This window comes from Barbus barbus, assembly GCF_936440315.1.
Source record: "Barbus barbus genome assembly, chromosome: 6".
Classification (NCBI taxonomy): Eukaryota; Metazoa; Chordata; class Actinopteri; order Cypriniformes; family Cyprinidae; genus Barbus; species Barbus barbus.
Genome location: NC_136734.1, coordinates 22,912,913 through 22,938,171, shown reverse-complemented (window position 1 = coordinate 22,938,171; position 25,259 = coordinate 22,912,913). Strand labels below are relative to the sequence as shown.

Sequence of the window (25,259 nt, the reverse complement as noted above, 5' to 3'; positions counted from 1 at the left end):
ACACCCGTCCTACACAGCAAAAACCCCTTCATTGTGTTTCCAGTGCTGAAAAATGAAAACAAAGATTTGCCTTCTGAATGCTAACGTGAGAGGGCAAGGACGCACAAAATGATGTCTATGTACATAGGAATCAGAAATGAATTACAGATGGGGCAGCTGTCATTCTGCCAGTGGCAGCTCAACAAAGCTGAGCGGAATACCTGAACCGTGAGTTTAGAGGGGTAAACACTTAACTTATTCACTATGCCTTCATATGGCATCTGAGCTTCTGTCAGAAAAAGACAAGCACTGTTATGTCTACAGTCAATTGAGAGGCAATTACATGGGACTAATCTGTCATTACTGCTAAAACGAACTAAGCCCAGAGACATTGTATCAAGTCACATACATCTGACAAAGCATGCCTGTCAGATAAGCTCGTTGCATACCAATGAGCGCAGCGCTTGTGTACTCAGGCATTGCATGAAAGAGAGAAAAGGTCAATGTTTACTGTATGTGGCATGCGAAAGGCCGATTAGCCCAAGTTGTCAATGATACAACAGATCTGCCTTCTTCAGAGTGGATTTAGTTTACTTGTCATCAGAGTGCCTTCGCTTATTAATTGTCTTTTACTGCCATCCATTTGTTGGCTTGATGATTCAATAGGCTCCGTTATGGCCATCAGCGTTGGGCCCCTGAGAATATGAGACTGACAAATTAAGATAGAAAGTCAGGCCAAAACAGTTTCTCACCGCAAGCTAAAGTGTTTTGAAAACCCGAGATCTCCACTGACATGACTAGCTTATGTACGAAACTCCTCCTCTACTGCCTGTATTCATTACATGGTTCAGAACAGCCAAAGACACTGACCAGTCTTGTGCTGTCTTACTCTCTGAAAACAATAACAATACTCTCTTAATCCAACAGAAGTCCTCAGAGGGCCGGACAGGATGTGCAATTGATTTTTTTTTCTCTCCATATGCATGTGTATGTATGCCCTAGTGAAAAATAAATAGCACTAAATAAATGTGTTTCACATACTTTTTAGTACAAGTATACTACAAATACATATTTATGTAATAAAACTACTTTCAGTATACTAAATATGTTAATAAAACTACTTTCAGTATACTAAACTGATATACAACTTTAATTGTGCGGAAGTACTGCTGAAGTCCAACTTAAGATATACTGAAGAATATTTGATTGTGCTAAAGTGGAACTATTGCAGGTATGCTTTAAATATCTTGCATTTAAAGGCCGATATTGTTCAAAGATCATACAATCCCATCAATAGTGACATTGAAACACATTTTAGGCTTAATACTAAAAAATGTGCATTGAAGTATACTCCAAATACAGTGTACCTTTAAGTAATATGCCAGTAATTATGTTTGTATATTTGAACTATACTTAAATGTATTTTAAATATATTACTTTTGGACACTGCAGATGTTCAAGATATCAAGATATTACATAGATTTATGTCATTTCTATAGCATGTGTGCTGACATTTTAACATTTACAGTCTCTGTCTCCCTCTCTCTCTCTCTCACACACACATACACACACACTTGACACTAAGGGTGCAAGAATAAAGTAGCTCTAACTACTCCCAGATGCTAGTTGGTCGTTGGTGTTAGTCAGGTATTTTGCTGACATCATCCCTCAGGAGTTGAAAGTATTCAGTGTGACAAGTTAAAAACACATTGTGAGCTTAAATTGCCAAGCTCATCGTGGTTTGAAGCTAAAAGGTAAAGCCAACACACTCTTTTCATTGCTCCAGACTAAAGAAAATGTCTAGGACTGACTCCTAAAATCAAATATTTAGGAGTCAATAGACATCTTAGTTGACAAATTATAGAACCATGCAAATAAATAAATGAATAAATAAATAAAATAAAAGAATTGTTCAGAGGCAATTTATTTCCTATTAGAGGCTGCCATTGTAGTGATCCTGATCGTATTTGTGCTATATAAATATCCATTTTACAAGAATATGTATGTGTGCTTTAAAAATAAAATTGGAGGTCCCAAAGTGTCTTTTTACTGCCAGTCAAAGATTCAGTCATTATAATAGATTCAATATAACAACAACTGATTTTTGTTAAATATTAGATTTTTTTTCTTTGATACTGATTCATGATTCTTTTTGACCTTCCTTCACAAAACAGATATCACAGCTCATCACAGCGCATGCAAGAAATGACTACTTTATAATGGCGACTATACAGTTTTAAAATGATTGGAAACAATAATTAATTACTGTTTCAATTATTTTGGTGACCAATTAGGCACAGTTTGTAAAAAGTTAAAGGAACAGCCTAGTTCACACAAAAATGAATTTTTGTCCTGTGGAACATGAAAGAAAGTATTTTGAACAATGTTGGTAATTTTGGTGACCATTGACTTTCATTATAGGGTCGCACAGTGTCGCAAAATATTTTTTTATGGTCCACAAAGAAATCATTTACCTTTGCTTGTTGGATCAGCGTTTACTCTCCTTAACAACTATTTGCAGATGTTTGACTATCAGACAATGACTTCAAACCTGACTGGAGGCCAAACTTCTGATTCTCAGTAAACCAAGACAACATGTTAAGCGAGCAACTACCCAGTCCATGGACCTAATTTTGTCGATTCTCTGTATTTTCAGTGCAGATTCTCTTTCCTGATAGTCATGTGTCTTAGTTTAGCAGATGTCACGCAGGTAAAGATGATGAATAGACAGCAGAGAATAATAGTGAGTGGCAGAACACCTGCAACAAAGGCAACTACAAAGAGGTCTCACTGACAGTGCTTCCTTCCCCCCAGCCTGTATCTTGACCCCTCTGGAATCCCGCACCATCTTGGAAAAAGATTTTCAGCACTGCTCTTTATCAGATGCTGGTCCCAAGAGCCTGTTAAAAATCCTGGGGTTCGCAAATCGAGTACCAGAGCGGCGAAATTAAAGGGTCAAGTGATGGAAGGTGTCCCACACCTGCGGATAAATCCACTTTCAATGGGACGACAGAGGAGCAAATAAACATTGGCCAGAGCGTGCGAGATAAAAAGAGAAGGATGTAGCCAATTGGCCAAGAGGGATCTTTAAGAAACCGTTTATTGCCACGGATGGACAAAATACACACCGCTTAGATTCGAAGAAGTCAGATTTAGAGGTGCTTGACAGGTTCATTTGTATCTCTGGATGTTTTATTTCACAAGAACAGACATATATATAGTATCTGTAGGATGATAAAAAATAACTCCAGTTCATTAGGCCACAACTTGAAAAACAAAAGAGCCTGGAACCAGAGAGTGTCATGCATTGAAACATGACACGAGTATATTCAAACTTTTAAGTATCCTCCACAAACTGATATTTGTTTTAGGCATATTGGGTGTCAATAACATCAAATTCAAAAGTGTAATGGCTCACGACAGACCCCTTTGCCATGTGGCTTCATTTAAATACGAAAGGCTTAATAAGGAAAGTTATCCACCTGGGACGCTCAGAATACCAACAGCACCACGAACAAAACAAACAAGCCCCCGAAACAGATGTCACATGTAAAACTAAATATAACGTGCCTTTGGTTGGGTCACACCTGGAAAACACAGGCAATTAGCCAAAGCAGCCCATGAAAGCCGCACCAATCCATGACATATATATTTAGCTGTGGCCGCTGTGCAAATACAGAGCGTGGTGAATGCCGATACTGCCGTGGAGACTGTAATAACCGATGTGTTCATATGATGTCCACACGAGCTAAAATTGTCTTGAATACATTACATTTTTGTTAAAACACTTGGGCCTATTGCAATGCACATGGGATTGTTATTATAAGACCTATTTCCATAAAGCATAAAACCTATATGTGTTTATACTGTTGTGCTTATTTGACCTGGTAGTTAGAAGGCATTTTTGAGATTTAGGCCCGGTTTCACAAACGGGGCTTAGCTTAAGCCAGGACTAGGCCTTAGTTAAATTAAGATATTTAAGCAACTTTTACAAAAATGCCTTAGAAGAAAACATTAAGGTGTGCATCTTGACACAGAACAATGACACTGACATATTTTAGGATATGTCAGAGCAAGATATTTTCAGTTGAGACAGCTCAAACATGCATTTTAGTCTGGGACTAGCTTAAACCTTGTCTGTGAAACCGGGGGTTAATCACTTGGAATTAAGCTGCTAAGTGTCATTTAACATGACCGACTAATTCAAATATGTATATTGACTGAACACCTGCCTATATATAGGATGAGTACAGGTTAGGCGAATACGCATGCCCTAATTTGGACAGTGGGCAAATTTCATGGTGGGCAGCCTGAGGAGGTAATGGTTTTAAGGCAAATTGATTTTGAAACCACTGTCCACTGTCATTTTCCATGTCAAATGAACGCTGGTCTGGTCTTTCCTGACCAGTGAATCTGAAGTGGAGGCACTAACCATTCAGGTTATTTAGAGGCTTTATTTGGATGAATTTACATTCAGGAACCTTGCACACATCCTTTTTAGAAAATGGCAAGAAAATAAAGGATTACTAACAAAAGGAAGCAGAGACAGAGCCAAAACCATATACTTTGTTTACCTGTCCAAAGGCTATTCAAATGCAACCTTTAGTTTGTGCCTTGCAGTCCAACAACCTTTAATTTGATTCATTACACTTATATGTCTATAGTTGATCGGATTTGAGAAAACACAACATTAACAGACAATTCATAGTAATCATAATGGACTTAAATACTTTGCTCAGTATGACCATTTTACATTCTTTGTGACCGGTTAATTATGTTATAAATCAAAATTGAATATACAACTTGAATATCAACCTGTATATAATCTGCAGCATGTTTTAAAACATCTTAAAAAACGTTATTTTTGTTGTTTGTTAAAACCACCGAATCATGTTCTGAACAGTGCATATAAAATCTCCACCTGTGTGACATAGGGTCATTTATTTTACCATGCGGTTGGAATTGACTTGATAAGAGAAACAACCATAAGAATACAATCTGTCATTCCAACAGTGAGGTCACATTCAACAACATGCCTATCTCACCTGATAGCATCAGCCAGGTGTCAGAGAAAGCTGATGGGTGATAAGGTTACACTGCAACCCAAATTACGTTTCGTTAGGGCTGCTGTTACAATTTGTAAATACATGATTGCTATCCAAAAGAAAAAGTATCATTTTAATATGTTTTAGATATTTTAATTAACTGTATAATTTAAGAGAAAAAAATAAAAATAATTTATTTACAACTACATTAAAGGCAATTTCAGTAATTAAAAAAAAAAACAACTTAACTTTGTATAAACGTGATGGCTTCCAGATTACAAAGTTAACGTCATCATAACTAAAACCTGTTAGAAATGCTCCTCTGCAAACAAGATACAATCAGCACTTTTCAACTTAACAATTAATTTGACAATTATGTCATAAATTATATCAACATCTAACTATCTATTAATTTAACCTTCAACAGGAACAGCACAACAGAAGTGCAAAAAACCAGAGATCTTACTCAGAGCCATTTTAACTTCATAAAATCATGTTCCTCCATTAAAGATAGAAACCAATTCCATTCAGAACAATAGAATGCAAACTAATTTGCATAAGTCCCTCAGGGACAACTGAGGGCCAGTCAGAAATTTTTATATTAGCAAATTGTCTTGGCTTTCCTTTATTACTTGGTTTGTTATGGAACAGAAGTAGAGTAAACAGCAGTGTAAAACTATGACAGCACTGATACTGTTGTTTTTAGGGCTTCGTGGTTTAACCTTCATCTCTCAAGCACTCAACACCACTTGTATCTGTACCTGTAGCCTACTGTGTTTTTAAAGACATTTGAGATTTAGTCAGTTCTTGATTTCAAACAGTGTGCTTTATTTAAAGATGCTAAGAAAACATTTACCAAGAACATGAATATAAATGTATATTTATAATTTCACTAACGATAAAATCAACCATTTTAGAACACTGATGCTATTTCTAATGACATGAAAATTATTGTAGGCCTATTAAACAATAATGATATTATCTTTTTTTATTATTGTTATTTTAATAGATAATTCCGTCTGCATTATTACATAGTTGGCAAATTCGATCATTAATGAACTGATTATAAAAATGAGTTACAATGAATCAGGCTGTTAACACTGAACTGACTGGTGACTGACGCATGTGGATTGCTTCTGAACCTCATTGAATTCTTGAGCACTGCCTCCCTCGTGTGGTTACATTATAAAACTGACGTTTTACCACAATTTTACACCAAAAAGCTCGCGTTAGAGACATTAAACGGCCCATTAAATCTAACACATTAAACAACATATTACAGGCTTTTCAGAACATTTTTAAGCAGTAAAAAGGAAATGCAAATTAATTGTAAAACGTAACGTCCAAAAGAAAACATTTCGGTCAACAAAATATGAATGAATAAATTGCAGCCTACAAATATATAAACAATATGACAACTTGCCTCATAAGGTGACATTCATGAACAATAGTTACCCTTGTCCTGAGAGAACCGTTTAACATTTTGTTAATCATTCTTCTTACCCAAAAGATGTGATATGCAAAACTATGGTGATGTTAAATCATATTTCGGATTCACTATATTCTAATTAAGAAGCTTTTGTTGTTGGAAATAGTTACGATTAGGTATAGGTGTGGACTTCAGAGATGGGGGCCAATCAGGTACAGCCCTCCAAGTGTACGAACCAGTCAGAAGCAGACGAGTTATTATTTTACGGGGAGTAAATTTTCTATCCAATAATTAGTAAATTATCGTTACCACTAATTTAAGGAAGAAACACCTTTTAATTTATCACGCTTGCTTTACACAGCAAATCAAATGCATTGTTCAGCAAACAACTACATGCAACCTATGTATATATGCAACGCAAGCAACCCGTAGTGTAGTGACAGAAAAAACAAAACGCTTCAAATACGTAGGGATTAATGCAGGCGTGTGTCTGTGCGAAAACGTGATCATTTCGAAGCGTGCGTCCCCAAACGCCCCAGCGGACGGCCAAGAGCTCCGGCACTTTCACTGCTGCGAAGTGAAAGTGCGGTTGAAAGGCCCCGCCCCTAAATATTCCACGAGGGGATCGATGTGTTGCTCAGCCAATCACACCAGAGAGTCGACTGTATTTCCTGCGCTCTCAACGAATCAGAAATGGCAGAACACAAAAAAAAAGGCGAACTTCAACTTGTCAGCAAAGCAGAGGGGGAGGAGACCAACATATGGCAGTCATATTATTGAAGCTGAAATAATGTGCTAGACCTTTTATTGTGTTGTTTACCTCGCAGAAGGTAATTGAGTTTAAATAATATTTGCTTGGACATTTATACCAATGTATATATGTCAGTGGGCAGCATTTTTGGCATTTGCTGATGAAATGTAGCGGACTAGCATGCTAACATAACTGTACAGACGGTTAGCGAGCTGCTGCTCTATTATATTAGACAGGGGTCTTTACTGCTTGCTTGCTTTTAACTTTGACAGCATAAAAGCGGGTGAATAAACGGCTCCTAGAAGAATACAAAACTGTTTATAACGCCAGAAAAACGAAGAGCTGTTAATAAACGTGGATTGATAGTGTGCTGTGGTGGGAAGGTCCCAGAAAGTTTGAGATTTCAGGAAACTGCAATGGCGTGAGGGGGAGACAGTCATGACAGCAGGTCGAGGAAGCCATGATCTCTCTCCAAATTACAACCCTACGCCGGGCTAGATGTGCACTTATTAATGAATTGCAATGATTCTGTTTTTAAATAAGCTTTCCCCCCTTATAATATTACAGGTGACGTTGGCCACTCTTAATCATCAGTTGCTTTTAAAAGTTTTCGTCATTCTGCTTTGGACAGTAAACCTAGGCCTGCATGAGCGCATTTGTGCATTCAGCAACGGATTGATTGTTTATTCCGTTTGTTCAGTTTTGCGTGAATGAACTTAAATCGTTCATAGATACGCGAATAATTACTGTAATTTTCAATAGAGTGTGTAATTAAATGTTAACGTGTTGTTACATGATAAAAGAGTACCATTATCTCACCCTGTGCCTGTTTGTTTGTTTATTTGTTTATTTTTAAAACCCCCTACCGTCATTATTGGCGTCCTGTGATCCAGTTAGTATTCCTGGAGCGCTGCACGGGGGGCGTGTCAGATCCGCGCGGGTCATTGTTATGCAAATGAAACTGGAAGAGTTTGCGTAAACTCTGTTTCAGGCCTCTTTGTTTGTATGTCCCCTTAAATGAGGTTGAGACCGTTTCCTCTTCTTTTTTTAAAATAACAATATCAATCATAATAATAAAGCAAAATTACAGTTAAGCAATATTAGAAAAAATATATAACTTGTTTCATTTAATTGTGTGGGCATGTCCATTGTTAATAATAATAATAATAAAGCAATATTAGAATATAAATGCTGCTTATTTATTAAAAATGTTTTGGGCTTTTTCCCTCGTGGTACTACCTCATATAATACTTATCATGGTTTCCACAGTCATGGAAAATTTAAAATGTTTTTTTCAAGGCCAGGAAAAATATGTTTGAAATTCATTACTCAAAAATGTGGATCCTGAAATATCATCATACAACTGCCTATATTTCCTTATTATGACAGAACTTGGCTTCAGGTTATTTATATGCAAAGATGCAATAAGCCACAAGAGACTGAAATGCGCAGCCTCTCTTCACTTATTGCTTTTTATGATAAAAGGCAACAGATGTGCATAGTTTCATATATTAATAATCAGAATTTAATTGAATTCATGAGCCTAACTAGCTTTGATAAACAATGCAGCAACTTGCTAAATTCTGATATAATTTATTAATATTAAGTTTAATAGCAATGTTGTTGTGGCTTCTTTTTCATAAAATGTCTGACTTAATATATATTTAACTTATTTACTTTTTTGAAAAATGCTGTCATTTGGGAGTCAAACAATCTTTAGAATATGAAAAATAGTGAGAATCATCTACAGTAGGTTCAAGCTTATTTCCGCTCCTTCCCACAGACTCTCAGCCAATAGATGTCCACCCCCAATGAGCCACCAGTTGGGATGTCCCACGCAGGTCCCTCACCAGGTGCTGGCCGGTCTCCGGGGCCCATCCTAGGGCCCAGCCCTGGACCTGGCCCCTCTCCTGGCTCTGTACACAGCATGATGGGCCCCAGCCCAGGGCCCCCAAGTGTCCCACATGCTATGCAAGGCCAAGGGGCTGGAGACTACTCACAGGACATGCACCCAATGCATAAGGTAGAGAATGGCTTTTGGCACTGATTATATTAAAATAGATCAATAGTTGTCTAGTAAGTGCAAAACAAAAAAAAACAAATAATATAAAAGCACTTGCTCCAGGTGCATTTTGTTTGCAACAGTATGTTTGAAGTTGCTAGTATGTCAGCAGAATGTATGACTAATCTCCTGCCTCTATTCAGCCTATGGAGGGAATGCATGAGAAGGGGATGGGAGACGAGATGCACTTTGGCCAGATGAAGGGCGTGGGAATGAGATCCCTGCACAGTGGCATGGGTCCTCCACAGAGTCCTATGGATCAACACAGTCAAGGTACAATTACACATTGGCCGCAATTTAATAAAGTAACACTCACTGGTTATAATTTCAAAGATAATTGTAGTTCACCTTGTTCTTCCGCTACTGAAGGAGGTAAGTCTACAATAGCCTAAGAGGTAATTAAGGCAATTATCTCACAGTGTTTATTTATTTATTGCTTATTTTGTGTACTTATCTTTGGGGCTGCCTTTATGTTACACTAATTATCCTCATATGGTAATACATAAGATCTTTTGTACTTTGCTTTCTTCACACCAAACTTTTCTTTGATCTGTACCTTTTACATTCCTAAATGTATCTTTAAATATTCATAATTAAATATTTTGCAATTAACAGTAATGGATTGTTGAATGAAAATGTAGTGTAAATGTTTATTTGTAATTGTTATTGGTAGTCTAAAGGTGTGGTCAGTGAAATTTTGTCTGCAAAAAAGGTCCATCGTCAATAATGTAGAGATGCATGAAGCTGAGTTCACACAGAAGTTTCTTTTCAAAGCAAACAGCTTTCTTTCAGTCAACATGGTAAATTTGTGTGACCAACTTAACCCTGAGTAAAATCTTTGTGGGGAACGTTTTCACCTTTATACAGAACTTCCAAGCATGCAGATTCCCATTGAAGTGGATTTCACAACATTTCACAGACCGGCAGCAAATGTGGCCACACCATAATTTTTGAAAATTAAAATTAAATTATGTATATAAAAAAAAAGGTTTATTCTAAAAAAAGAAAAAGACAAAATATCAAAAGAAAAACAAATAACTTTGGTATGGCAGCGATTACCAAGTACACTTTTAATTTTCACCTTTGATAGCAATAAACTTCATAAATCTTTCCTTTTTTGCTGCTTAGGTTACATGTCCCCTCATCCCTCGCCAATGGGCCAGGTGTCAGAGCATGTGCCCAGCCCTATGTCAGGAGGAGGTCCAACCCCACCACAAATGTCTCAGGGTCAGTCGCCCATGATGCCCATGGATCCACAGGGGATGGGACAGCAGGCCAGGGGTCAGTCTGCCTTCAGCCCGGTCCAGCTACAGCAACTCAGGGCTCAGATCCTGGCGTACAAGATCCTGGGCCGCTGTCAGCCTCTGCCTGAGAATCTGCTGTTAGCTGTGCAGGGCAAGAGGAGCCTCCCCACCATGCAACAGCAGCCCATCAACACCGGCCCCTATAATAGACCTCCAGGTGAAAATGCTTATGGTCATTTTGGTGTTAGTCAGTCCAATTCCCTTATGTCCAAATTACAGTTGTGCAATTTTTTCTTGTACTTGTAATTTTTTACAGTGTTTTAAAGCCTGAATACAACTGATGATATTCTGTATGAATTCTGTTACTTTTTTGTAATTCTTTTTTGGCTTTTTATGTTTTCAGGGATTAAAGATCTCCGTCGCTACGACGGATTTCCGTTAATTGCAACGAGTCTATGACGGATTTCCGTCAATTGCAGGGTCCCGCCTGTCCTTAATGTCTTAAATTCACTTTTCACAATTTTAAGGCCGTAAATAGGCTTACATTCCTCAAATAGTGTAATAAATGTCTTAATTTCAGTTCTTAAATTAAGGAAAGATGAGGTGTATTCAGCCTGCTGAGGGGGATGTGATCAAAGCCTGGAGTGGAGTAAAAGCATGTTCCTCTCTCCTCTCGAAGCGTTCTGTAATCACTCCGCTCTGGATCCACTTCGGGTTTTCTTTTCCCGCTCACGGAAAAAGTGCTCCGTGTGTTCAATCCATTTTAAAAGTTATTCTAATGTGTTTTTTTTTTTGCATGTCAGGCTACAGCTGAGGTAGAACTGAGCAATTCCAGCGTTATGGACGTGACATTCGCAGTCAAAACCTGAAATATAAATTCTCATAAATTGTATTCTTTACCAATATATTGAACCATCTCTTTATATTTTTCTAAACCCCTTAAAATTTAGTCCAGATATCAGAAAAGTATCAGTCTATAAACCTGTTTTATATTTTAAATGAGGGAAATACACATGCGTGACGGACGTGACGAAAAAAGACACGAGTTTCTGGGAGACAACATATTTTAGACTTTCTGTGAATTACAATACACAAACCAGAAGCAACAATATCTGCAGAATGGAGAAGGGTTGGCCATTTATAAAACCTAAAATATCAATTTTGTTTAAGTTTTCGTTTTTGCGTGTCAGAGGAAAAATAAATGTTACGGACGTGACATCTCTCCATTACGGACTTAATTTATGGAATTAATTTATTTCCGACTATGGAAACGCGTATAAAATGCTTTAAACACTTTAACGGAAACTTCTAGAGGGTGTTTAGTAGGGCTGCCCCCCACTAAGGATTTTTCTAGTTAACTAGTCGTTCGTTTAAGTCATTATTTAACTAATCACACATTTATATTAAGTCAATAGACCTATAATCCATAGGCTATTCCGCTCAAGCACACGCGTACAATTTTCCACAAGCAAAAGTAGATTAAATTAATGATTATTAATGTATAGAAAAATGAGACATTTAAATCATTTATCAATAAACTAATGTTTTCTTGTCGGCTGCAAGATGAAATTCACAGTGTTCGTCTCCACAGTAGCCTACGTGCCTTAGAGAGAAATGTAACCTTCATACAGATTATATAATCAGGGAGTATTTCATTTAGTTTTTAATTGATTCATTTAACAGTATACATTTCAAGCTATAGCTGTTTCTCTTGTAGCCTATGTGAGAGAGTTTTGTATAATTTTTTGAGACGTGCTCCAGTTCAGTGACAGACGGCAAAAAGCATATCCTGTTTGTTTTCATTATTTTACAAAATCACGTTTTTTTTTTTTTTTTTTTTTTTGTCATTATGAATTTACATAAAATCAGTTTCGAGCTGATTTTAATTTGTTTCATTATCAGGAAAAAGTGCAAGTGATTGCACGGGCGCCTGCCTCCCTGTCATGCATGCTCATTGATATTCCGCACAAACACTTAAATATGGGCCAAAAATGTAGCACATTTATATAGGTTAAAGCTAGAGTTTGGAATCACATTAAAATAAATCTTCACCAATCTACATGAGACAGATGCAGTTCTAACCTGCAAATAGAAGGCTATTTGACATTTTAAAATGATCTAACAGACCAACGCAGCTCCAATTCGTTGATCAGTTGTTGATCAAGATTAAAAGGATGCCGCTGAAAAAAAAATTTTTAATGACTTGCTTATGCATTAAATAACTAAGATAAAATACAGGTTAATTAAAATATGCTGAACATATAGGCCCGCCTGCTGTACAAATATTTATGAAATAGACCGCGAATAAAACTGCAGATTCACGTTTTGCATCTGCATAAAGTGAATTAATGTAATATGCAATGATATGAAATTGAACCAAACAAGATATGTAATGAAAAAAAATATATATTTAGACAATAAAATAAATAATAATAAAAAAGATATAGGCCTAACCGCAGCATGCTCACAGAACACACACAATCTTGCGCATGAATGCAGCGCAGATAGCAAACAAGTGTTATTTGAAACACATAAAATGTTTAAATAAGATAATATTGACAATGAAAATTAGGCCTATATGATATTTAAAAAAATAATAGTTTTGGCGATTTGTCATCGGCTATACAGTCCGCCTGTGCATATTTATATGCAAATGCTTAGGCTATCTTCGCGAAGTTCTCGCAGAGAATGCGATCTCTAAAATGTTATTAAAATGGATTTCTTTATAAAATGTTATACGGTAAGCCTGAAACAGCAGTATAGCTTTATTAGTCATCAGCAACGAGGTAAACATGCGCGCCGGTATGCTATGAAGCATCCGTAGACTACAATAGATTTACAATGCACTAACCAAGCAACAATATCTGCCGAATGGAGAAGGGTTGGTCATTCACAAAGCATAAAATATAAATGTTATTTTAATTTTCGTTTTTGTGTTCAAGCACACGCATAAAGTTTGCCACAAAGCACAGACGATAGCCTAATGATTCTGAAAAAAAAATGAGACATTTTAATTATTTAATATACTAATGTTTGAGTCCTTGTCGGCTGCAAAGATGAAATTCAGGAAATCTCCACTGGACGTTCCTTTGCAGAGAAATGCATTCACAGATTACATAGCCTAATCAGAGAGTATTTGATTTCATTTTGAAATGGTTCGTTTAAAAGTAGACTTTACTTAGATACAGGGCTCTACAGTGCTACCATTTCAGTCGCATTTGCGTCTGAAAACTACTGCGTGCGACTATGAAACATATTTAGGAGCACCAGTGCAACTGACCCGATCAGCGTATTTGTGTTTGTGCTGAGGGAGCTTTAAAGGTTTCTAACGTAGGCCTACTTTCAACGTGTTTTTGCAGCGTTGAGTAATGTATCAGACGCATCCTCTCATTATAACAAAAAAAGTGTAGACAGCGTAAATAAGAGATTCATTGTGCAGTGTAAGGAGCTTCGTTGATTATAATGGAGTTTTGTGAGATCGCGATGAACTAAGATGAGGGACAGCTTTTAATGATTTTTAAGAGTTTGCAAATGTGATATTAATTTAATATAACAGTTCATTAAACAAGACGTTAATATTAAATGACGTATATTGTCTGACTACAACACTATTGCCTTATTTTGCTCCATTTCATCAACAAAAATAGTTTCAAACAAAGTCCCAGCCAAGCCGCAGCGCTTCTTCATTCAAACACAGCGGTGTTTCATTTATGAATGAGCTGTGTTTTTAAATTAATCTAGTAAGTCAATGAATCAATTATGAAAAAAAAAAATTTCAGTCAGAAGAATTTTTTTCACTTTAATCCCTGTGTTTTGCTAGGTATGCCAATGCCTCATGGAGGGCCTGCAACGGGCCCATGTCCCTCTCCAGCCATGCAGACTCATCCCCAGAGTTCTGGGCCAAAACCATGGCCTGAAGGTGAGTGTGGGATATTATTTATTCTTAAGCAGTTGCATCTCTGCCTTCCAGTAGATGGCATTGTTTTTTTTGTCATCATTTACTCACCCTGATGTTGTTCCGAACCTGTATAAGTTTCTTTCTTATGTTGAACACAAAAGCAGATATTTTGAAGAATTTTGAAGAACCAAACTGTTGTTGGTCCCCACTGACTTCCATACGAGGGAAATAAATACTACGAAAGTCAATGGAGACCAACTATTTGTTTACTAACATTCTTCAAAATATTTTCTTTTGTGTTCAACATATGAAAGAAATTCATACAGGTTTGGAACAATATCAGGGTGAGTAAATGATGACAGCATGTTCATTTTTGGGTAAACTATCCCTTTAAGTGACTATTTTTAAGTGACAAATTTTAGTTTAAGTTTTGGTACTTTTGTTGTAATTTTATCATTTTTATTTGTTTTTGTGTTTTTAATATTTCTTGCTATTTCAATTTTAGTTTCAGTAATTTTAGTTCTTCAACTTTTTATTTCAGTTAGTTGCTGTCCAGCATCTCAGACCAGATGTCAAGTTTGACATTTTTCATCTAATATTTATATTTTATTTTAGACAGAAATAAGAATTCTAATAAATGCGATAATATGGTAAATATGTTAATATTTGTATAATAAATAAGAGAAATTATGGCCTCATTCATAGCCTTTCAGTCATGGAGGTTATCATGGAGGTAATCAGCATATTTTGAGCTTTAGAAGTCATGCACTTTCTAGAATTTCTTTTAATCTTTATTTAACTAGGCAAGTTAATTAAGGGCAAGTTCTTATTTTCAATAACAGCCTGGCAGGAGAATTAATATCTCCTGAGCAACATACAAACATGTGTTACGATACATAAATTACATACGGTATTGCTGCTCTAATCTGCTCAGTCTTACTTTATTGTGTTCAGTCTTACTTTATTGGAGTAATTGAATCAAAACATCTCATTTATGTCCATAAAATGGCAAAGGTGAATTGTGAATGTAAGCCAGTAACCTTTCTGAAAATTAGACATTTACAGTGCTTTTTATCCATCTGTATATCGATTTGTTCATTTCTTAAATGTTTGTATGTAATGTAATGTTGTCTTGTATTTGCTCCAGATACTGCTTAAATAGGAGCAAATTCAGATTTTTGTACAATATTCTTGTGCACATAAAAATCCATAAAAATTCCATATTAGTGAAACTTTGAAAATGGTTAATTCCCCTCACTAACATGCTTTCAAATGAGAGTGAATAAATTCATGGATTGTTAGATCTTTATTCAAAAGTCACTGAAGTTCACACAAATTAAAGGTCATTGTTAATTTTTCTTTCCAAGTGAACTTGATTGGTGAGTCAGCTTGGTTTAATTGTAATCCACTGCTAATTGGCTGTACTGTTGCATGCCCTCATGGCAGTTCAACAACTGATTGATTGTGCCCAGCTAGAAATAAAGATCCAGAACTTTTTCTTTTGAACATGCTCTTGAATCATCTCTTGTGGTTATGTTCTCGCTTGGCGATTGCATGTCTTTTATAAAGTTTCTTTAAAGGCATTAAACTTGACTTGGAACAGGTCATGTGAGTACTTGAAAAGATTTTTCGTTTCAGGGGTGGACGTCAGTTCACACTGTGCTTTGAAATTCTTAAAACCTTCAAAAACAGCTTTGATGAACTCTTTGAGTATGATGAAACATTGTAACGACAATGGGCTTCTGAAATATAAATGATATTACTTATGCCGTTTCATAATGGTGCATTATATTGATTGTACTGAGAACAGCGTAATGGATCACTGGAAGCTTAATGTTTTTTTCCATTCAGGAGCATTTCTTTGACAGACATGACATTTTGATAAATCTCACAAGATGTTCACAAAGAGCATCTCTTTTATTGTCAGGTCAAGGCTCAGAGACCTCAAGCGCTCCACAGAAGCTGTCGGTCCCAGCTCCCAGTGGCAGACCCTCTCCAGCTCCTCCGCTGGCCCCCACTGGCACACAACCTGTTCCCAGCAGCTCCCTCACCTCCCAACCCCAACCTCAGCCACCGGCAGGACCAGGCCAGCCCTCCCTCATCATCCAGCTTCAGCAGAAACAGAATCGCATCACACCAATTCAGAAGCCTCAGGGTCTGGATCCTGTTGAACTCTTGCAGGAGCGGGAATACCGGTATGTAATGAGTAATTAAATTCAACTTAATTTACACCAAGCAGTCTACACTGGTCAAAGGGGTCATGAATTGCATTTTTTATTTTATGTTGTTTCCTCAGAAACACTTAGGGCCCTATCATACACCCGGTGCAAGGCAAGTGTTTTTGATAGTTTCAGCCCGACGCAGTCCTCATTTTCCCGTCCTGCGCCGCATTGTTTAAATAGCAAATGCATTTGCACCCATTTGTGCGTTCATGGGCATGCTGGTCTAAAAAAGAGGTGTGTTCAGGCGCATTGTTGGTGCGTTGCTGTTTTGAGGAACTGAAAATAGACTGTGCCATAGACCAACTCAAACCTGGTATAAAGTCTAAAGTCAGTAGCACAATATTATTATTTTTTTGTTATTTAAAGAACGCGTTAGTAGAAAATGCACCTCTGGGTGGGTCCACAACACGCGTTCACTTTGCTTATTACACACAGGGATGCGCAGCAGCACACAAACATGCCAAATATTAAAAATTAAAGGATTACAGTGTAAAAGAATATTATTGTGTAGGCTACATATGTATAAAAGTGTCATGCATGTCATAATGGATAGTCATTGCGTGTATCAGAATTAACCTACCTATTTGCTCTCGCATGAGCAGATCCGTTTGCTCTCTGGATATGCGTTCAGTCTGTGCGCTTTAAATAGCGGATCCGCCGTGGTGCGAGTGCAACTGGCTCTTAAAGGGAATGGGAAATGAGACTCTGATTGGTTTATTGCACTTTACGCCCAAAAAACACCCATTACTCATTAAGAGAATAGAGAAAACTCTGAAACATCCTGTAAAATCCGTGCTGCAAAGTTTCTGCACCTCTTGTTCATTCATCATTGGTATGGCAAAATGGTATGGCAGAATTGACGGCATCGTTAATATTTGCAGTTAAGCAGATGATACTCCCGGTTATGGTAATGGGTAAAGTCATTTTCTGAACACGCTCTAAGCAGTTTGCCAATCACAACTAAATTTTGATGTGGATTAAAGCAAAACAACCTGTCTTTCATTTCTCGTCTGTTTTTAAAATATCACCAGAACTATGGTTGTTGTTTTAGGGGGTTTTGTGAGCTGTAATGAATGTTAGAGGAGGGTGAGGAACCCTCTGAGGTTTCTGAAAGTTCCTCAGAACTTGGTGATTACAATGGCTTGCACTGTCTGAAGCAACAGGAATGTGTTGATTGTTTGATGTACCTTGAGGTCACCAAGACATGTTTTTTTTTTTTTTTTTTTTTAACCGTCTGTGCTATCCATTATTTACGGAGTGAGAGGTTCAGATCTTGCAGGTGATTTATACTTCTGGAGAACTGTAAGGTAACTAGAAATTATTAATGCCTTGGAAGTTCACCTTCAGAGACATCTCTATTCAACAATAAATCTGACGATCTGTGCTTGATTGACAGTTTTTTAATTTAAAGGGTTACTCCACCCCAAAAAATTAAAATGTTGTCATTAATCACTTACCCCCATGTCGTTCCAAACCTGTAAAAGCTTTGTTTGTCTTCGGAACACAATTTAAGATATTTTGGATGAAAACCGGGAGGTTTGTGACTGTCCCATTAGCTGTGTTTCCACTGTCAGGCCAAAAGCGGGCGTGCTAGTGCGTGCCAGGGCCAGTTGCATTTCCACTGTCACTTTCAGGGTTTGATTGTGCCTTGTCGGTGCTTCCACGGGGCCAACGGCCAGGTTTTTTTGGCCCAATGAAAAACCTTGGGCCAAAGCGAGCCAACTGGGGCTAGAGGAGTGGTTATGAACAAAGGCAGAGTTTCTCCGCGTCTGGAGAGCGTCAGTGCCGCGGATCATTTCATAAAGTTAACAGCCAGAACACCAGCATTAAAGACTTTTAAAATAATTTCACTTTCAGATAGCAGCTAGTGCTTGAAATAACTTCTGCCTGAGATCCAATGTGGCTTATGATCACCATACAAGGTAGAAATATTTAAAAGCGTCAAAGACTATGGACGCTAGCCATTATATCCATGAATAAACATGGTAAACACAACCGCTTGAAGAAATCAGACGTAAGCCTCTCATTCAGGCTATCACAGTCGTGTATTTATTTAGTAACCGTCTCGAGACTTTAGCTCCGCGATCGCGTATGTCATAAAAATAATAATGGTTTTTGTTTGGGAGCCTCCTCTGCTATTCAGGTTGTATTTTGATGGGAAAAAAATATAGAAATGATCATTCTTTCAAAATGTGGCATACTGTGACTATAATAAACAGAAACAGACTCGACTGAATAAGTTTGGGTCCTCTTTCTTTTGTGAAATAATGCTGCTTTATTTCGGTGTAACTAATTTTCAATCCTGATAAATTAATTAATTATGATCGATGTAGCATTATTATTGTAAAACATTGATTCTTTTGGATTTAAATATTTAACAAAACATGCAAACAAACGGCCGCTTTTATCATATTCGTTTTGTGATCGCACTAGTCCCAGGGACTTATTTCTTATTAGTTTTCTGACAGTTTCTCTTTGTTGGTGAAATAATGGGGTTGCGTGACGTTGTTCCTGAGAGGCGTGCAAAGGGTGGGTTGAGTGAAGCACAGCAGAGCTTCTGGCCCGACGGTGGAAACGCATTGTGATTTTGGGGTCGCTGCGACAGGTCCGAGGCTATTAGCCCTGCCCGGCCCGTTTATAGCACTGGCTACTCACTAGACAGTGGAAAAACGGCTACTGACTGCCAAGTAAATAACATTGTCGAGGCCCAGAAAAGTATGAAAAGCATCGTTAGAATTGTCCATCTGCCATCAGTGGTTCAATCTGAAATGAATGAATCGACGAGAACACTTTTTCTGCGCAAAGAAAACAAAACAACGATTTTATTCAACAATTCGTCTCCTCTGGTTCAGCGTAGTGCCATTTTGGAGAATATCTGCTGGATGCAAGCAGCGTATGCTCTTGTGTGTCAGCTGCATACCGGATACGCTGTTTTCATTCAAATCAAAGCGTAAACAAACGTATAAGAAATATCCTTGTGAGAGCGTACTCTGCGGTTTTCATCCAAAATATCTTAAATTGTGTTCTGAATTGTGTTCTGGGGGTATTACATCGGGATTAATGACAACATTTTCATTTTGGGGTGGAGTATCCCTTTAATGACCATTATAAATGAGTTATTCTTTAAAACAATTTGGACACCCGTCATTTTCATTTCTGTTCAAAGTCTTCAGGCCAGGATTGCTCACAGAATTCAGGAGCTGGAGAATCTGCCAGGATCGTTGCCACCTGATCTGCGGACTAAAGCTACTGTTGAGCTGAAGGCCTTAAGACTGCTTAACTTCCAGCGGCAGGTGGGTTATTGACATGGCATTCGTTGTTTGTCAAATTTCTTAATTTATTCAACAAAAAAAGCAATTCATACAAAGACTTAACGTACACCTTTTTTATGATGAGGATGTTTTTAATTTATAAAAATATATATTCAAGTGTTATTTAATTAAATATAAACATTTACTATTTTTTTTTTCAATAGGTGCTTTCAATTTTTTTTTGTGTGTGTGTGTGTTGGGGGGTGGGGGGGAGTTAATCAAGGGGCTATTTTCTGTGTATTTTCTACACCCCCCACCCCCCATAATCACCAAAGGGGAACGCCAAACCCCCTCAAAACACTCCACCCCATCCCTGACGCACTCGCCACCCCAGAATTCACAGTAATGAAATAACCAGAATAGCGCATAGTTTACCGTGTGACACCATTGATTGTCAACATTGTGGATAATACTTTTTTTATACCCTAATCATAACTCAGGGGATACACATATTTCAAAGTGTGATAGAAAACACCACGAACAACATATGACTTCATTTTCTTTTTCAACATTTCAAGACAATGTTCACAATTAATACTAGCAGTTGTAATGCATTTTTTTGCTGAAAAAAGTAGGATTAATATATGCCTACTTTCTACATTTTCTGAATGTCCAGTCCCATGGGTGTGCATGTTGGCTTTAGGTGGCAACTGACAAAACAAGCACAGAAAATTTGATGTGTCATGTGTCATGTGACCCCATACTCCAAACAACCTCAACTGTGATAATGATAACAGTATTGGATGAAATCTTCCTCATGCCTCCTACAAGAGACTAAATATGTATCCTGTGGTGCACATTGCTTCTTTTAGGGTTAAGATGTAAGGACAATATTACTTTTTTATTGATGGTTACACTACATGATGTTTTTAGAATCATTTAAATGAAACTTTCCTTCAAAATGGTATAAAAACATTTCAAATCCCTTGATACTCTTATATATTATTGATCCAGGAATAAATTACAAATAAATGTATTTAAAAATAAAATAAATAATAATAATAATTATTATTTAGTACTCAAATGATTCTCACTTATATTGGTGCACATAGCTGATGCAATGTTTGTGAAGGCATATTTCCACAATTTATGGAAATGTATTACTCATAAATTACACATAAATTGGCAGACACTTCTAATGAAAATCACTCATGTTTGCCGTTTTTTTACAATAAATAGAATAATTTACAATAAACCAAGTTGCTCAAAAATTGCTCATTCATATCTTTAATTCCATTGAGATTTGTCCTATTCACATTGAGTGGAAGGTGATGGTGACTGAAGTTGTGCTATTAATATTTAATTAATGCTGTACTTTGGAACTCACCATGAGAGGGCACCCTTGTTGTATTTGTAGCACCGTATCTTCACAATTCACAGCCTTGATTTGCTGTAATTAGAAACAATTATGAAATCAAATGTGTGAAATGCATCAGAATATGATTATCATTTGATGAAGCTCATTAGCTTAATGCATTTTGCCACAGATAACTATGATTAAATATTTTTTTTCTCTCTCTCTCTTAGCTGAGGCTTGATGTTGTAGCATGCATGCGCCGAGACACAACTCTGGAGACGGCCCTGAACTCCAAAGCTTACAAGCGCAGCAAGAGACAGACACTTAGAGAAGCCCGCATGACAGAGAAACTAGAGAAGCAGCAAAAGATCGAGCAGGAGAGGAAGCGCCGCCAGAAACATCAGGTGATCAATGAATAATCATTGTATTGTGACGTGTGGCCAAGTATGGTGTCCCATATTTAGAATTTGTGCTCTGCATTTATCCCACACAAGTGCACACATACAGTATTGAACAAACACACACACACCTGGAGTGGGGGGGCATCTATTTTTGTTGCGGCACCCTGGGAGGAGTTGAGTGTTCGGTGCCTTGCTCAAGGGTCTCAATCGTGGTATTGAAGGTGGAAGATAGTGGTGGTCATTCACTGCATCCACCTACAATTCCTGGCGGTACAGAGACTTGAAGCCGTGACCGAAGCCCGACTCTTTAACCATTAGGCCACAACTGCCCCCAACTATTAAATGTAATCAATTCATTGGACTAAACAAACTCAATGCATTGAAAAAACAGTCAAATTCCCACAGCAAAATGCTCATATACACGATTTATGTGCTTACATATTGACAAACTGATAAAGATGTTTTTAGAGGGGTCATATCATGAGGAATCAAATTTCCTTGGCATGCACAGTCACGGTGTGGCAATCACGAGGAAGTATGATAGTGCTGTTATTTCTAAACACCAGAAAAAACTGAAAAATGTTCCTCCTGGAAGTGTGTAATACCTGACGCTTTGTCTGACCTTCTGAGGGTGGCTAGAGTTAGAAACAGTTGGATAAAGTTTTTTAAACATTTTTTTATTTCAGTCTGATTTTAACAGTTTGTGCAGCTAAAACTCTGAGCACAGAATTTTTTTATTTTTATTATTTAAGACACAAAGGCAGTATTCACATAAAAGTCTTCAAGTAGCAAGCTGTTTTATTCTTAGCGACACAGAGAGTTTGGTAATTATCAACTAAATATGATTAGAAAACTTGATTAGCGTGGACACTGGTGCTGTAAAGTGGGCTCAGTCATTTAAAAAATATAATGTTACAGAAATCTTCTATTTCAAATAAATGTTGTTCTTTTGAACTTTTTATTCAGCAAAGAATTCTGTTGAAATGTTGATGTGTTTCTTGAGCCCCAGTTTAGCATATTTTAATGATTTATGAAGTATCAGATTCATGTGGCATTGAGGACAGGAGCACTGTTGCTAAAAATTCAGCTTTGCCATCACAGTTATTTTAAATTGTAATAGTATTTTACAATATTACTGTTGATCCAATAAACACGGCCTCAGTAAGCACAAGGAATTTTGTTTTAAAACATCTCCAGATTTTGCTTTTTGATTCATGGTGTGTTGTTCTCTTATTGTTGTAGGAGTATCTCAACAGCATTCTGCAGCATGCAAAAGATTTCAAGGAATATCACAGGTCCATCTCTGGAAAAATCCAAAAGCTGTCTAAAGCAATCGCAACATGGCACACCAACACAGAGAGAGAGCAAAAGAAGGAGACGGAAAGAATTGAAAAAGAGAGGATGAGGAGACTGATGGTATGATGATAGTTTCCAGTATATATATATACATATACATATACTGTATAATACCTTTTTGCATTGTCTTGCTGACTTTATTCCAAAATGAGCATAAAGCACATTATGTAGTCTAGTTCTTGAATAAATGGCCCTTGTATTGATCATCAATTCATTATTTTTAATTATTATATTAAACATTTTACGGATTGGTGAATCAGTCTGAATCAGAGTCATTAGACTGATTCATGGATGTGTCATATAGTAACTTACTTCACCTGAGAACAAGTGTGGAGTACTTTTTGAATGCAATGTAAAAAAAAAAAACATTTTAATAAAAATATAATGTCTATATATTGTTCAAAATATATTTAAATATGTAATTACAATAAATAAATATATATAAGGTGGAGCTCTTATGGAAGAGGCTTTCCTTAAAAGTTCTCACAGGCTCTCCATCTGTTTTCACTAGGCTGAGGATGAAGAAGGTTACAGGAAGCTAATTGATCAGAAGAAGGACAAGCGTCTGGCCTACCTTCTTCAACAGACAGATGAATACGTGGCCAACCTGACTGAGCTTGTCTATGAACACAAGGCTGCTCAAGCTGCAAAGGAGAAGAAGAAGAAGAGAAAGAAGAAAAAGGTGTGAGGCGACAAAGAAAACATAAAATCACTTTTGTTGATGTATGATGTTGTTATTTTAGATATTTTAGATATGTTTTATTTGGTTCAGTCCCTTACAGTTTATCCCCCTGTAGTTTTGTAAATCTCAACTCCATTGCTTTACTTTACCAATGCTTGAGGACTCTATGATCATCAAGCAATCAATGCTTGTTTATTTCTTTCATGTTTAACCTTCAGAAGGAAGCCGGTGATGCTGAAGGAATGGGAGCCATCGGGCCTGATGGAGAGGTAAGTAAATCGCTAAAAAATATGAAAGCAGAGTAGACATGAATAACCAACTGATGTAAGTCCCTCCAGTAAACTCACTCTGTCAAACCTAATCTAACACAGCTTATCACAGAAAACCTGCTTTTATGTTTACTTATTCGTGCAGCTCATAGATGAGACCAGCCAGATGAGTGAGCTGCCAGTCAAAGTCATTCAGACAGAGACGGGGAAAGTGCTACAGGGGACAGATGCCCCCAAGTCCAGTCAGTTAGAGGCCTGGCTCGAGATGAACCCTGGGTAAGCTGTCTTTACATTGCATGCTCTGTGTGCCTGGTAATTGAAAACATTTCCATAAATATGAGACCAGTCACTTGCAGGTGAGTTAAAGGTGCTTGAATTCCTTGAAAATGCTTGAATTTTAATGTAGTGTTTTCAAGGTTTGAAAAATACTTGGATTTTGGATAAAGTGCTTGAAAATTCAGTTGAATTGGTTTCGTAATAATTTGCTTTCTTACTGAATAGTTCATAATTTTTTACATAAAATAAGCCTAACAGCTCCGCACGAGTCTGGGCGTGTGGCTGTAGTGTGATCTGCAGGTGTCTTGATTGACACGTGTCCTCTGATTGAACGGAGCAGGAGATAAAAACATGCCAGGAGGTTGCCGCTTCAGTCAGTGACGGCTTGAAAACGACAAAAACATATTATACTTAAAACGAGATCTAAATACATGAGTAGCCTCCCGTTAAGTCTGTTTTTTCATGGAAGAGTCTGCACTTTCGAGCCATATAAAAGGTAAACAAAAAATGCCCCTGCTCAGTTAGACTAAATCCTTTAAGACTGTTGCGATTCAAGTGAAATGTGAAAATGAATGAAAACTTTTCATTTGCGGCATACGTTTAGATCTGCGCACAATGCATACAATTTCTTTATGCATGCTTTTTTCCCAACATTTTGAGGATTAGAAAAAATTCATGCAAAAATCCAAAGTTCATGCGCTCACTGAATGCATTCTGCACACTTGCAAATACTGTCATCATAAATGCTGTAAACAAGAAATTCATTTTGCGGTTTAGACAGCGAGTTCCACTGAACTTGTGCTAGACTGAAATCATCTGTTTCAGTGATGGGTCCGAACGTTTGTTGCTCATTTTCTGTATGTTTTATTCCCAAATTGAATAACCATTTTGTTTTTATGCTACTAAAATAATCAATGTGAATAATGTGTTGCCCCCAATCACCCACCCACAAAAACGTAATCGACATTAATCATCGTCACTTCAAGTTTAAGTACATAAACAGACTTAAATGACTTAAAACTTCTTTTCTTTCACCT

General features: G+C 37.2%; 1 protein-coding gene across 1 annotated transcript in view; it reads left to right on the top strand.

Moving 5' to 3' along the window:
- The first annotated feature begins 7,170 nt into the window (after positions 1–7,170).
- LOC306871688 (putative global transcription activator SNF2L2) overlaps positions 7,171–25,259 on the top strand; it is a 57,975-nt gene continuing 39,886 nt past the window's right edge. Inside the window, exons 1-12 of the mRNA XM_079419783.1 lie at positions 7,171–7,283; positions 8,988–9,227; positions 9,410–9,539; positions 10,395–10,727; positions 14,331–14,429; positions 16,336–16,603; positions 19,797–19,923; positions 21,469–21,642; positions 22,882–23,055; positions 23,507–23,677; positions 23,896–23,946; positions 24,092–24,222. Of these exons, the coding sequence (XP_079275909.1) occupies positions 9,003–9,227; positions 9,410–9,539; positions 10,395–10,727; positions 14,331–14,429; positions 16,336–16,603; positions 19,797–19,923; positions 21,469–21,642; positions 22,882–23,055; positions 23,507–23,677; positions 23,896–23,946; positions 24,092–24,222 (1,883 nt within the window). The 5' untranslated portion in view covers positions 7,171–7,283; positions 8,988–9,002. The remainder of the gene's footprint in view (positions 7,284–8,987; positions 9,228–9,409; positions 9,540–10,394; positions 10,728–14,330; positions 14,430–16,335; positions 16,604–19,796; positions 19,924–21,468; positions 21,643–22,881; positions 23,056–23,506; positions 23,678–23,895; positions 23,947–24,091; positions 24,223–25,259) is intronic.